General features: G+C 41.7%; 1 protein-coding gene across 1 annotated transcript in view; it reads right to left on the bottom strand.

The window, feature by feature from the left end:
* Positions 1-16,261, bottom strand: part of slc9a1a (solute carrier family 9 member A1a) — a 109,861-nt gene that overhangs the window by 41,440 nt on the left and 52,160 nt on the right. The window contains exon 5 of the mRNA XM_084336880.1: positions 2,385-2,587. Within this exon, the coding sequence (XP_084193006.1) occupies positions 2,385-2,587 (203 nt within the window). The remainder of the gene's footprint in view (positions 1-2,384; positions 2,588-16,261) is intronic.

Below are 16,261 nucleotides of genomic sequence, written 5' to 3'. Positions count from 1 at the left end.
ACCTCAGTCCTTGTCTCGTATTACTACGCTGACTCTGGGCATGTTCTGACATGCCTGCAGTTGTCTTTGAACTTGCCGTTGGGGGCTTGCGCGTTGGCGCCTGGGGGCGCTGTCCAATAGGAGAGCGAATATTACTCTGGTCTGTACGCAGGTAAAGGGATATTCTGTGTATATATATAAATAATATACAAAGTATATCAAACGATACATATATATATTCAGTTTAATCTGGCCCTTCACAACAGCTTGAGAGGACCACGACGAATATCTTGTGGCGTCGGTGGCATTTACATCAAAGTGGCCACTCCCACTTTTGAATAAGGATGCTGAAGGCCAATATACAGAACCATTTTGTGAAAAGTTGTTGTTATGTTGGACATTTGTGAATTCCACAAAACTTTATGAAATGGTTGGACAGTTTTATTTTTTTTGACCTGGGCAACAGGGAACAAGTCAGATGGTGGCTGAGGAACCGAGGCAACAATAAATCCACACGCTAGATTGAAGCTACCAATACCTTTATACCAATACCTTTATACCAATTGGCATTTGGCAAGGGAGAAAAACTCTTTGAATGGTCTTAATTGTATGAATAAAGAGCATTATTTTTAGAACATCCATTGCCCTCTCTTGCTAGTTAAAAAGATGTATTCATGCCCCTTGGTTGAAGGACGAAGTTGAGACAGATCTTTTGTTTCTCTTGTACAATTGGCAACAATTCAATTCAACAATTTCATATGGAAAAAATAATTGGCTCAACTCTACACTAGTCCTTGATGCAGAGGTTCTAGCTAGCACCTCATGACGCCTTAAAATAATAATGTTCTACACACCACAACTTGAAAACCAAAGGCTTTATATAAAAAACAAGAATTCAGGGAAACGTGAAATTTTCAGGTCGTCATGTGCAGAGTAGACAATTTTTCTGAACTGCACATCACAGTACAAAGCAACGTTGCCACAGTACAGCATTGGTCTCTTTACTGCAGTGTGTTATCTTTCCTTTAGGCAGTAGCTGGCCTGAAACAGGTAGGATGTGACCGTTTAGCTTTTGAATTCAGATGGTGCTGTAAAAAACATTTCTCACTGGATTCCTTCAGGAGAAAGTACTGCAATAACACATCCCTGCCCTTTTACTGTTGTTACTTTCTGCCACAAGGACAGATCTGGAGCTTATTTCCCTCTACCGCTCCACCCCTGCCCTCCATTGATGCATTCATCTCAATCATAGTGCTGTTCTCCATGGTTCTAGTTCTAGAGGACATGTCCGAGACCCTGTCCTTCATCGATTCGCTCATCCAACTCACTAGTCCTGTCCGTTCCCTGGTCTGTAACCGTGTAATCTGCCTGTGAGCTCTCGCAGACTCGGAGTGTTTACAGTCTGCACCACCACTGTAATAGGGTGCTAACCCATGCCAGCCGTGATGGGGTCTATTCCCTTCCGTCAGCTGTCTCTCCAAGCCGTCACATGGGCATTCCTTAGTTGTCAGTTGCTCTATTCACAGCAGTCACTAGCTAGGCTAGATCTGAATTCATAATAAACACAAGATACCTGTGGGCTTATAATAAGGATATAGACCCCATATTGTGGCTTCCCCTCTAGCTATACTAAGCAAACATGATTCAGTGGCAATGGGCAACTGTCCTATTGTCAATAAATGCCTGACTGAGTCTTTTAATTGTAGCTCTTAACACAGGAGTAAAAATGCAAGTGGAAGACAGACATCAGAGTAGTCTGAAAACCATGGGATCAGCCGAGAGACCTGTATACATTCAGAAGAAAGAAAGACGTGAGCATGATGACTCAGACAAAACTGTTTTGTGACAGTGTCTTCCACCAGAGGAAAATACATCATCTGGGGCAGGTCATATGATTTTGGGACAAACCATTTCTTGTTGATGGGTAACTTAAGCCCTAGCACGGGACTAGTATTACCTGGGGACCTCTAGTATTTTTTAATAATTGCAGAGGTCGTCTGCCATCTTAATCCCGTGCAAATCTGCCATGTCCGGTAAAAATGTACCAGCTCCAATTACGTATACAGCAAAAACAGAGGTCATCTGATAATATTAGTCCCATGTGTATCAGCAACACAGTAACTTGGGGTTGTACTTTGCTTTTGGTAGTAGTATAATCAGTGCATGAAGGTTTTTAATGCATTTTCAGTGGAAACTTTCAATCAAGCCAACCGTCCCAAACAGGCGAATCTATTGGCCCATCAAGGTCAGTCTCGGGACACCTTGGTAAAAACCCAGGGCCAGAGGTAATTGTTCTGTTCAGGAGATACTAGTTCAGTGCGGATAGGCTTTAGTTGACAAGGGTTTCTAAGACGCATATTAAATCAGATTTTGAACACAATTGACTAATCCCACCCCCCCTGTACCTGTACGAAGACGGTGAAGAAGATGACGGTGATGATGGCGGTGAGGAACATGGTTCTCATGGGGAAGTGGACCTCATCCAGCAAGTATCCCAGGGAGAAGGCGATGGCTCCACGCAGGCCACCGTAGGCGATGATGAACTGGTCCTTGGTGGTCAGCTTGACGATGCGGAACTTATTGATGATGTAAGTCAGACCCACCACACCTAGAGAGAGGTCAAAACTATTAAAGCACTCATGATGAGTTATTTCCTGATGAGCACATCTAACAAGCACTATATTTAAAGAGATCCTCCTACGTGACAAACATTTGACAGATTTCTCAATGAATTCAACTCATCAAGTAGTTGACAAAGTACTACCGTGACTATTAGTTGACTACGTAAGAACTTCTTTAGTTGGAGGACAGCCATACCTTTGATGTGGTTTCAAACACTAGTTCACATTACCTTTTGATGTAGTCAACAATGGCAGATTGCGGGAAGTATCTCTGTATTGTACTGTACTTATGCTGTATAATGACAATAAATTTGAATCAAAGTTCAAGTTCAATTCTTTATTGGTCATATGTACGTTAACAAGGTCAAAGGTCCAATGAAATGTGAGAAAAAGGTCAGCTCAGCAGTAAGAGCACTAGTCATATAAAGATAAATAAAAGATAAAAAGGTTTATGAAAATGGACAACATAGTAACAAATATAACACTACCGTATATGAAAATGAGGATTTATAAAAGTGCTGAGTGTATACAACAGTATTTCATGAGATATGAGAGAATGGAATGGGATGAATAAAACATAACACTATATACATATATGACAATGAGGATTTGTGTGTAAAGGTGTAAAGTGTATACAACAGTATTGCACATTGGTATAGCAGTCCAGGTTTCCCGCATTTCATTGTATACTTGTATGCCGTGACAAATAAAACTCTTGACTTGACTTGATAGCAGCAGCAGTCATGGTTGCTAGTGCATTTTGAAGTACCGGTAAACAGTGTAACAGCTCTAGAAGAGATCTATGGTGCCAGGCTGCTTTCCCGTGCCTGGCATTATCAACGACCCCTCTGGTCACCCAGCCGCAGGCCTCTTTGTCCCCCTCCCCTCGGGGCAGACGTTACCGCTCTATCACATGCTCTACCTCTCGGTTTACTAAGAGCTTCTTCCCCAGTACTGTGCGCAGCCTGAATGACTCCAAAGGCTAGTTTTGTATTTCGGTGTGTTTATTAGTGTTATTAGTCAGGTTTGTGGAAGTGCTGTTTTTGTGTGTCTGTGCATCATGCACTTTGATTATATGCACTTTTACTGTAAGTTGTGCCTCTATGCACTATGCACTTAACTATATGCACTTTTAGGAGATGTTGATATAAATTTTAGCATTTGTCCTTTTATACTGTGTGTTTTTACATATTTTTCCTGTACTGTTTCTACTCTGCTCCTGTATTGGATTAGTTGTAGACACAGTGTTTGCTCTGTACCTGTATTCCAATGTGGATTCGTCCATACATGGCAAATAAAATCTTTGACTTTTTTTTACTAACAGTGTAAACAGACACCAGGTAAGCAGATATGCAAAGTGGAATATTAGGTTTTATGAGTTGAGACACCTGATGGTCTGGTGTAGGGATGCACCGATCCGACTTTTTCAGTCCTGATACCTGGGTTTGGGTATCGGCCAATACCGATACCGATCCGATACCCATTGTCCACCCCCCCCCCAATGGATAATATTGTCAATAACAACTCTGAGGTGTTGATAAAAGAACACATTATGAAGGATAAAAACTGTGTTTTTGAATTCCAACAGGTGGATATTGTGACTGTGGATAGGCTATTGCGCTCTCTACCAGTCTCTAAATCCACTGGTAATGACCACCTGGATAGCAAATTGTTGAGAATAGCTGCGTCTCATATCTCTGCACCAATCTGTCACATTTTTTATAGGCGTTTAATCAGTGGCATGTGTCCTTTGTTATGGAAGGAGGGAAAGATCATTCTACTTCCTAAAGATGCTAAATTACCTTTTGGCGGTCCCAACAGTAGGCATATTAGCATTTTACCTGTTCTCAGTAAATTACTGGAAAAGATTGTGTCTGAGCAAGTCCAGGCCTACTTTTCAGCTAACTGTACACCAACATGCATACAGGGCTGGTCATTCGACCAGCACTGCTTTGACACAAATGTCTGATAGTTGGCTTTCAGCTATCGATAGTTCAATGCTGGTGGGTGCTATTGTGTTAGACTTCAGTGCCGCATTTGATGTGATCGATCACAATCTTTTAATATAAAAACTCATCTGCTATAGTTTTAATAACTCAGCAATTTTATTTTTCAGGAGTTATTTGTCCTCGAGGTCTCAGAGGGTCTATTTTAATGGTGCTTTGTCAGGCAGCAGAGGGTTAGAATGCGGTGTCCCACAGGAGAGTTGCCTGGGGCCCCTCTTATTCTCTATTTTTACTAATGATATGCCTTTTTCTATTCATCAGGCTAGTCTGACTTTATATGCTGATGATTCAACCCTTTATTATGCTGCAGCTACAAACTCTGAGCTTAATCAGGTTTTGGCTGGTGAATTGGACATTTTATATGACTGGATAAAAACAAATAAGCTGGTGCTTAACATATCAAAAACTGTTTGTATGCTTTTTGGGACCAATCAAAGATTGGCACGTAAACCTACATTGGTTCTACAAATTGCAGGTCAACCTATACAGCAGGTTGAAAAAATTAAGCTTCTAGGCCTTTGGCTCGATAGTACTTTATCATGGTCTGATCACATAAACAAAACTGTTTTTAAAATGGGAGCTGTTGCTACTGCCAGGAAATGTGCACCATTGCTTCCATTTGCATTGTTTAATCAGATTGTTTGTGCTTTGTTTTGTGCCACTTGGATTACTGTTATGTAGTGTGGGCTTCTGCTTCAAAACAGTTGCTAATAGGTTACAAGTGGTACAAAATAAGGCAGCAAGACTCGTTCTTGGTTGTTCATATAGGACTAGTGTTGAGAAAAGACTTTCTGCCAACTTATTCATTTGTTTTCATAAAGTGATCACAACCCACAGTCCTAAATATTTTGGATGGGTGTGTGGTGGGGATTGATGTGTGGGGTGTTTGGGGGACTGGCTGATCTGGGGGGGTGCACATGCCTTCGAGCAACATTGTACTTATTTTATGCCTATTCTTAAGTCTGCACGTTTACCTTGCACTACTTTTATTGTCTTTTATACCTTTTCTTATGTCTGCAATTTATGTTATGTTTTTATTCTGTCAACTGTGTGGTGATTTTATGCCTATGTTAATTGAAAAGGTCTGCATCAAGAAAAGAAAAATAGCCTGAGCACACCAGGGTTTCCGTTAGAAAAAATTGTTGCCGGTCTCCGTGACCTGCAAGATTTCAATCTACCGGACAAATGAGATTAATTCCGGTCATAGTTTATTGAGCTTTAAAACAATTGATAGGCAGGCTATATAAAGAATGTCATCCTCAAGGCATGTAGATTTATAATAGTATTACTTAAAACTAGGCTACTTTTGCGTATACAGTCATTAATATATTCCAAATAAAATAAGTCCCTCGATACTCCGTGCTGCTGCTGACTTGAAATAAAATAGACCGCGTATGTGGGCAGTCGGTCCGACACTAAACAGCAGTCTGTTATAATCACATTTTTATGAGCTAACGAATTCCGTTATATTGGACATTTGTATTAATTATATCAAGCGAAGAACTGAGAAAGCAGAGAGACGGCAACAATCGTGGTTTGCGTGACGACTCTCTCCACCTCGCAATGACTTATTTGCAAAGAGTATGGCGCTGCAGAGCAGCTGATTCAGCTGTTATTGGCTCTTTTCTGGGAACCGCACAGCAGCGCCCCCCACCCAACATTGGCTGAAAATGGCTGAATTGGAGTACTGCTGGAATACTGCATTGTGCTGCTGTTGCTATGGCTCTGCAGCTTCACAAAAGTTTGCACACCCAGCACTAAGCTCTCGCTGACAACGTCGTTGTCATTATTAGAAGCAACGAGGAAACAAATGTAATGATCGTTTCGTTCATCGCATAGGCTATTTAATTTTAGCCTATTTTAATACAATTCAAATAATCAAATTGTGCTTAGACTCAGGGAATTATTTTCACCGGACATTAAGACCGGAGAGATTAAATATGTCGGACTTCAACAGATTTTGCCGGTCAAATACCGGTAATTACCGGCTAACGGAAACGCTGGCGCACACAGCTTTTCACTAATGGTTTTAATATTTTCTTTTACAAAAAACGATAGGAAATCGAATGGGCTTTAATACAGCCAATACAGATTATACCGCCGTCGGCTCTACCAATCCTTCAGATGAGCTCTATTTGTGGGTTTGAGGAAGGGTCTACCACTACTTCACACATGGACTGTGTGTAAGGTGTCATAAGAGTGATTTAAAAAGTGCCCGCGCTGCAGAATTTGCGGTATATATATTGTGGTCTTTCATCTTGCATTATCACAATGAATTCAATGCATTATTCAGCAAGTGTGTACAGTATATGTCAGTGTTATGTGTAAGTCAGGTGGAGGTGGTATTAGTGAATAGATTAAAGTAAAGCTTTCAGATATTGTGCTGCAGTGTGTGGCATTAGACTTGGAGTGTGGATGTGTATGTGACCAGAAACCCACACCTCATTAACCGGAAAATTGCTCTCAGTCACAAGGTTTCATATCATGAGTATATATATATATGACTAAAAACAACAGGAATGAGCTTGTGATCGTTTGCGTTTAATCGTGATCAATATTATCATTCATGGCATCATGTCTGGCCAGAACAACTGCAGGTAAAGAGTTCAGTCTGGGAGCATGACAACACAACAGGGGTCATCTTCTTCCTCTTGGCATTTTTACTTTCATTCTTATTCCGTCTCTGTAACCTTCACGCTAGTATGACAGACCCTGAAGCACGAGGCCTTCTTGTGACAGTGTGAGTGCCGTGTGGAAACCCTCCATGACACTTCCTCATCTTACACACAGTCGCTGTGTGATGAAATGTGATGATGTGTGAATATTTCCGCTTCCTTTTTCTCGGAACAACAAAGTAACATGCAAAGTCAGTATAGTAGAACACGACTCTCTTCACCTCTGCTCAGTGTTTGACATACAGCATTAAAAAGATATATTATGGAAAATGGGATTTGCCAAGTCTATGCATGGATTTGGCTGCTGAAATGTTATTCAGGTGCTGCTGGGGAGAATTATAGATATATATACTCTGTGCCATTTGGCCTGAAGAAGTCTTCAGATGAACAATATTGCCCTTGGTGGTGTCACAAGGGGGAGGCAAAAGCAATAGAGTAGCGTTCTGAAAAGGTCTTGGTTGATTAAGACCCTAACGAGCGGTAAGTCGACTAACTGACTAAGAGAAAGGCAGCTCTAGTAAAGCCCTAGGAGGCAGCCCTAGTAAAGCCCTAGAAGGCAGCCCTAGTAAAGCTCTAGTAAAGCCCTAGGAGGCAGCCCTAGTAAAGCCCTAGGAGGCAGCCCTAGTAAAGCCCTAGGAGGCAGCCCTAGTAAAGTCCTAGGAGGCAGCCCTAGTAAAGTCCTAGTAAAGCCCTAGGAGGCAGCCCTAGTAAAGTCCTAGGAGGCAGCCCTAGTAAAGTCCTAGGAGGCAGCCCTAGTAAAGTCCTAGTAAAGCCCTAGGAGGCAGCCGTAGTAAAGTCCTAGTAAAGCCCTAGGAGGCAGCCCTAGTAAAGTCCTAGGAGGCAGCACTAGTAAAGCCCTAGGAGGCAGCGGCAGCCCTAGTAAAGTCCTAGTAAAGCCCTAGGAGGCAGCCCTAGTAAAGTCCTAGTAAAGCCCTAGGAGGCAGCCCTAGTAAAGCCCTAGGAGGCAGCACTAGTAAAGCCCTAGGAGGCAGCCCTAGTAAAGTCCTAGGAGGCAGCACTAGTAAAGCCCTAGGAGGCAGCACTAGTAAAGCCCTAGGAGGCAGCCCTAGTAAAGTCCTAGTAAAGCCCTAGGAGGCAGCCCTAGTAAAGCCCTAGGAGGCAGCACTAGTAAAGCCCTAGGAGGCAGCCCTAGTAAAGCCCTAGGAGGCAGCACTAGTAAAGCCCTAGGAGGCAGCACTAGTAAAGCCCTAGGAGGCAGCGGCAGCCCTAGTAAAGCCCTAGGAGTAGGGATGCACCGATATGAAAATTTGCCACCGATACCGATTGTTCAACTAACACAATCGGCCGATACCGATATTTGTGGCAACAAATTTTTTTTAATTTCTTTTTAAATATATTTTTTTTTGTAATTTCCTTTTTTTTATGAAACTACTGTATATTTGTGTTACAAATTCTGCTCACCGATATGAACATAGGCCTCTTTACTTACTTAAAAAAAGGAAACATCAATAAATAGCACTATCTCTCTCCCAGTATGTTCTGCAGGGCTGCATCTAGATACTAGTTCTCCCAGCATGGTCTACATGCTGGGCTGCAGCGAGATACTATTGTCTCAACCAATGACATTTTGATTGACAGTCGATTCTGCCAATTACGTCACACACCGCTTGCACCCGCCTCTGCCGTTACCACCAATCGGCAAGCCGTATAAATTTTTTACTTCGGCTTTCATCCGCCATTGATTTTGAGTTGACGAGAGGTTTTCTAGAACAACAACACGCGCGGCTGACGTTTAGCTTTTAGCTCCGCAGGATGACTTAAATGAGGCATAATGATTTTACTGCAACTAATGTAATAATAAAACAAAGCCTTTCTATACATGTGTCTGATTGAAAACGTTATTAACAGATTGCAGAATGGGTAAAACTCAGGGCTCTGTGAGCAACGGAAGGAACTGAGCCAGTAATACTAGTAGTATGAACGCTTGCTACGTTCGGGTAAATAATATGCTGATGTTATGAACGTGTAACACTAACTATATAATGTTAATGCCACAAAACGAATGCCTTGTTAATCATAAGTAGTAACTTTGATGCAGTAGCTTGTGTGTGTGTGGGCCGGGGGCGGCGTTGTGCAGGTAGGTCGCAAGTGAACTTTTTTTTGTCTTGACGCTACACAAATTGATGGATATTTATCGGCTACTGCCATCGGCACATTCGAGCTTATCGGCCGATAGGCCGATTGCAGTCAACAAGGCACTTATCGGCCGATACCGATACCCGACCGATACATCGGTGCACCCCTACCTAGGAGGCAGCACTAGTAAAGCCCTAGTAAAGTGTGGAGGGGAGGAGGTGGTGGGGAGGTGAGGTAGGTGGTGGGGAGGTGAGGTAGAATTATAATAAGACTCCTGTGACTGATGAATATTTATGATTACTTCCCCTAACCATTTTACCATGCATTTATTCATTACCACAGACCCTACAGATTTGTGTATTTTTTTAACTAATCGGTCAGTGCAGAATATTGAGGTTTGGATCAACAAGGTAATTTGTTCTGTACTTAAAAAAAAGAAAATCCGATTTGATTGAGAACACAGACTAGGCCCCTCGACCCCAGCACGGACAGGGCAGCGGCAATGGAACGTTTATTTTGAGGAGAAAACTTGGCCAACGTTCCTGATAATGACCGACATGGAGAAAGATGCACAGGACGAGTGCAGCCCAACAAACCAGAACTTCTACTGTACGTTGGAATAAAAGTGACCAGCGGTAGCCAACCTCACTGTCCCGGAGAAGACCGGCATCCCTACGAGCCACAGCTGTGCCTTCAGAGAGCATATTCTGCAGCCGGTGTGATTGTGAATAGAATTTGTCTCCTCACTGCTCATGACAGACGTGTTCTTATCTTCAGGAGAAAATATATCGATAGATTAAATTGAGTTAGTCTAGTCATTGTAGGGCTGGGCGATATGGAAAAAAATCATATCGCGATAACGATATGATAATTTTATTTTATTTCTCGATATCGATAATTATCGAATTGTTATAAGTATAAAAAAATAAAAAATAAATAATTTTTTTTTTTTTTTTTTTAACAACAGATGTATGTATATTTTGCAGCAATTCTTTGTCATTGCCGCCATCTTTAGTGTTACATCCCCTCACACTCCAGTTCTCAGGCTGCAGCTGGTTTAAAAGCTAAAGTAAACCGGCTTCTCTGCTGGCTGTGGCTCCAGAGGAGTTGAACAGTTCAGGCTCTGCTAGTTTATTTTCGATCTTTTGGCGCTTTTTTGGTGGACAAACCACCGCACATGTGCACTGTGACTCGTGACTGGAGTCTAGTTCTGCTAGCACACATAGCCTACTGTGTACAGACGGTTTCAAAATGTATTTTAAATTAGAAAGCAAACAAAATAAATGGACAAGAGAAAAAGAAATCTGAATTTGGTCAGTATTGTCATTTGGACAAGCAAAGCCATTACTTTAAGTTGCAGGCAAGAAAGACAAGTCTGTCCACTGTCTCTGGTTTTAAAACTGCCCTGTTGCAGGTAAAAAAAAAAAAAAAAAAAAAACGATTTTTCGATTTTTTTTAAAATTCGATATTCGATATCGATTATTAAAATATATCGCGATATTTATCGTTATCGTTATATCGCCCAGCCCTAAGTCATTGCATATTTATTTAAGCAATAGCTCACTTCAGACCATCGTATGGTTATTATTTCACAGCTAAAGGGCGTAGTTCGGCCCGACAGCCCCTTAGCTGTTATATAATGACCTTGTGCCAAGTGACCTATTGCTTTTATAAAAAGTAGGCTACTATGGCAATACAACTAGCTGGCATTATTTTTTTCATAGTCGGCCGAGTATTTAAGGCTGAGTGCTGATTTAATGTACGATCTATGAACATTATTATACAGTTTAAGAAAAAAATTAAATGTAACCATTTAGATTCCCAATATTATGTGGTCAGTTCGTCCAAATAACGCCTTTTTGGAAATTTGCTCCAACGTTTTCAAGATTCAAGAGATTTATTTGTCACATACATACACAAGACATAGTGAACACAATGTGTTCAACGTGAGGTTAACTATTGTAACTGATCGTCCTGCTATATTCCTTTATCTGTAATGTATCAGTCTCCCCAGTTAGTAGCTAGATTAATACATTTAGTGGAAGTGACAATAATCAAATAATCTAGATAAAATCATTGCTTTATCCGTCTGATTCAGATGACACTATCGGCCATTTTGAGCCTCTCTTGGTCCATATATGGGCATATTGTGTGTCGTGACGCAAGGGCTTCCCCAATCAAAGAGGATTCTTCCTTTTAACTGGGCCTGTGTCAGCCCAGTCTCATTTAACGAGGCTAATGTTTTTTCCCCCCTCAGGCTTTAGTCAGTATCAGGAATTAGAATCATAGCTGAGGGTATATGCTCATTATACCATGGCTATGACTGATTAATGCTATCAGATTGCTTGATTTGAGCTACCCGTTGAGGTAGTGTGGAGGGGAGGTGGGTGGGATGTAGTGTGGAGGGGAGGTGGGTTGGAGGTAGTGTGGAGGCGAGGTGGGTTGGAGGTAGTGTGGAGGGGAGGTGGGTTGGAACTTGGAGGTAGTGTGGAGGGGAGGTGGGTGGGAGGTAGTGTGGGTTGGAGGTAGTGTGGAGGGTCGACTAAAGACGCACTTCAACCATTATCTGAAAAAAGAAAAAAATATCAAATCTAACCCTAACTAACCTTACTGTCATGCACTTGTCCTAATAAACTAACCTACACTAACCTACACTGTAGCACACGTTGATGAACATTATTACTCAGCTGATAGAGTTGTGCCCTTCCTGATGACTTGTCGTACAGAACTTGTAAGTCGCTTTGGATAAAAGCGTCAGCTAAATCAGTGTTTCTCAACTGGCGGGTCGCAACCCAAAAGTGGGTCGCGGGGCCATTTTGAGTGGGTCGCTGATGTTTGTGTAAATATTTTTAAAAGTGATAAAAAAAAAACATACATATATTATAATTCGTTTTTTGCACTACCTATCTTTGTGCAAGTGGCTTCTCAGCTCTGGTCCAGCTGAAGACAAAGCAGAGGAACAGATTGGACATTGAGCATGACCTCAGAGTTGCTTTGTCTACCATCACCCCAGACTTTGAGACTCTTGTCAGGAGCAAACAACATCCCCAGTTATCCCATTAGTTCCCTGGGATGTTAAGCTAAGAAGTCTGCTAAGAAGGATATATTATTTTATTATTATTATTTTATTTCATTGTGTTTTTAGCCCTAGTTGCACTTTTGTTGCAACCCCAGTTATCCCATTAGTTCCCCCAAACTTACTGTAGGTCTGTTATGTTAAGCCAAGAAATCTGCTAAGAAGCATATTATTTATTATTATTTTATTTCATTGGGTTTTTAGCCTATAGTTGCACTTTTGTTGCAACCCCAGTTATCCCATTAGTTCCCCCAAACGTAAGTCTGTTATGTTAAGCTAAGAAGTCTGCTAAGAAGCATAATTATTTATTATTATTATTATTTCATTTCATTTCATTGGGTTTTTAGCCCTAGTTGCACTTTTGTTGCAACCCCACCCTAACCCCCTAACCCTCTAACCCTAACTTTTGTTGCAACCCCAGTTTTCCCATTAGTTCCCTCAAACTTAGGTCTGTTATGTTAAGCTAAGAAGTCTGCTAAGAAGCATAATTATTTATTATTATTTTATTTCATTGGGTTTTTAGCCCTAGTTGCACTTTTGTTGTAACCCCAGTTATCCCATTAGTTCCCCCAAACATAGGTCTGTTATGTTAAGCTAAGAAGTCTGCTAAGAAGCATAATTATTTATTATAATTATTTTATTTCATTCGGTTTTTAGCCCTAGTTGCACTTTTGTTGCAACCCCAGTTATCCCATTAGTTCCCCCAAACTTAGGTATGTTATGTTAAGCTAAGAAATCTGCTAAGAAGCATATATTATTTATTATTATTTTATTTCATTGGGTTTTTAGCCCTAGTTGCACTTTGTGTTTATTTCATGTTTTTAACAGTGCATGAAAGATTGCCTATTACTGCACTTTTTTTTTTTTTTTAAATAAATCATAGTGGTTAAAAAAATGTGGGTTGCGACTTAATGACTAAGGAAAATGTTGGGTCCCGAGGCTAGACCAGTTGAGAACCACTGAGCTAAATGACTAAATGTAAATGTAAATATATGGGTTGGAGGTAGTGTGGAGGGGAGGTGGGGTACAGTAGTGTGGAGGGGAGGTGGGGTACAGTAGTGTGGAGGGGAGGTGGGTTGGAGGTACAGTAGTGTGGAGGGGAGGTGGGGTACAGTAGTGTGGAGGGGAGGTGGGTTGGAGGTACAGTAGTGTGGAGGGGAGGTGGGTTGGAGCCAGGTAGTGTGGTGTGGAGGGGAGGTGGGTTGGAGCCAAGTAGTGTGGAGGGGAGGTGGGTCAGGGGTACAGTAGTGTGGAGGGGAGGTGAGTTGGAGGTAGTGTGGAGGGGAGGTGGATTGGAGCCAGGTAGTGTGGTGTGGAGGGGAGGTGGGTTGGAGCCAGGTAGTGTGGAGGGGAGGTGGGTCAGGGGTACAGTAGTGTGGAGGGGAGGTGAGTTGGAGGTAGTGTGGAGTGGAGGTGGGTTAGGGGTACAGTAGTGTGGAGGGGAGGTGGGTTGGAGGTAGTGTGGAGGGGAGGTGGATTGGACGTAGTGTGGAGGGGAGGTGGGTTGGAGGTAGGGATGGGTGTGAGTAATTGATTAATTAAAAATCGATCTTAAATTATTAATAATTTCTATACAATAAAATAAAAAATATATATATTTTTTTATATTTTATTTTTTTATAATTTTTTAAACAAACACATAAACATAACATAAAATTAGATATACAAGCATTAATTAACAGTGCACATCCAATGAAATTACCATTTAAATAAATGTAATATACAAGGTATACACCTAATACTTGCTATCTAATACCCTACACAATTATGTTCTCGCTCGCTCCCCCCCCCCCGGGCCCCCCCCTTGGATAATCCATCCACACATAATGCTCTCGCTCGCTCCCCCCCCCCGGGCCCCCCCCTTGGATAATCCATCCATTATCATTCGCTCCTAACCAGGCACTACCATTCAAATGCTAGTTTTTATTCTCTCCACCACTTCTAACCACCTTGTAATTTTGGATTCACTGAGACCCAAAATTCTTGCTGTAGATATTTCAAGATAAATCACTTCGAGATATGTAAGAATCCAGACCTTCCGGCACATTTTTTCCGGTTGAAACCATCGTGATGCTATCAGCTTTTTAGCCGCTGTGATACCAGATAAAACCAATCTCTTTAGCTGTATAGGGACTGCAAACTCGAAAACATCATTCAACAGTAATACAGAGGGGTGTACAGGTATATTCAGAGTTAAGAGATTTGATAATTGCTGGGTCACTTCTTTCCAGAATATCTTAACTGGTGGGCAATCCCAGTACATGTGCATAAATGTACCCTCATCCCCATTTGTACATAAGGAGTGTTCTGAAGGTCCAGATTAACACTAAAAGTCTGCGTTTATTATTTTGTATAACTTGTATATTGTTTATATATATAAGATATATATCTTTACGCCATCCGTTTGCATAATAGTATTCTTCGCTCGCCTCATTGGGTCCCGCCCTTGACATTGGAGGCGCCACCAGACGAGCCCCCCAGACATGGTTCTAGACATGTTCAGACAAGTTCAGACTTGCCCATAGCAGGCGCATTGATTCCGGACAGGTAAATCGGCTGCGCCCTAGAAATCCGTCTGAGTATATATATTGTAGATGGTGCAAGCAGCCGAGAAGCAGTAACATAACAGCAGTGGAAGTAACGAGTCGGCAGTATCAGAACAGGAGAAGCAGCAGAGCGAGAGCGTGATACGTCCGGTACAGTTGTACACAGACCTACCAACGGTGTATCGTTACAGATAGCTAGTAGCTACTTAGATACGACTATAATATGGTAGAGCCATTATTGGCGCAGTATAGTGACTTGTGTAAGCGAAGTAACGTGGAGAAACGTATAGTTAAATCCAGCGGCGTTTGGATCTAACTACTCATTGAAGACCGTCTGCGGGCTAGCTTCCAGTACAAACGAAGCTAGCTAGCTACCATCTATGCCATCTGGCTTTTGGATTAATAGCTATTAACCCTGCCATCGGGCGCTAGGATTACAAGTTCACGTTCTTCCAGTGACGACAGGATTATCTGACCAGTCTCCAATTCCTCCGGAGCTTGGAGCTCCAGAGGGGAACCATCATCTCCAACTACCCTTGCTTTGCCCCTTATCGCCTCGTCTCTTCTCACTCCCTGCAGAGCTCCGGTCGAGTATTCTTAACCTAGGAACTATTCATTACCGCTGACTTTGATACTCTGACATTCTATTATTAAAAGAGAAACGTGATAATTCAGATGTATGTTGCTATGACGATTAAAATGCTTATAAACCAGGTATCATTGTCCCTGTGCCGTCAATTGAGTGTCCGCCATTTTGTCTAACTATACTGTCTGGCTATTAATATTCTTTAGTAGTGGTTTAATCTAAACAATCTTTAATACAGTCCGGGTTGTGTAGCCCCTTAGCTACAAGGAGCATCTGGAGTCTTGTTTAAGACCCATTCTGTTCAGTCTTATAGGAGTCAGGTATGTCATATGAATATAGTTAAGATTGATTTGTTGATGGTCCGGGTTCCTTTAAGAGGAAGTTAAAGTGCCATCTGCTGATGAGCATGCACTGAGCCATTATGGCAAAGAGGTGAAAACCAGTTGACTGTTGGTTGTGTTTAAGTTGATGGCGGTGAGTGCTGCTCAGGAAGCACTATTTGTTTGATTTGAGTTATTTTAGTTATTTTCACGTTGGTTGTGTTTAAGTTGATGGCGGTGAGTGCTGCTCAGGAAGCACTATTTGTTTGATTTTAGTTATTTGTTATTTTAGTTATTTTATTTGAATGCTTTTTGCTGGTGGATATCTTGTACAATATCATTCTAACTGATGTTG

Source organism: Notolepis coatsorum (genome assembly GCF_963971535.1).
Source record: "Notolepis coatsorum genome assembly, chromosome: 19".
In the NCBI taxonomy this organism is placed as follows: domain Eukaryota; kingdom Metazoa; phylum Chordata; class Actinopteri; order Aulopiformes; family Paralepididae; genus Notolepis; species Notolepis coatsorum.
Note: the sequence above shows the minus strand (reverse complement) of the source record. Positions and strands in the feature narration are given on the sequence as shown.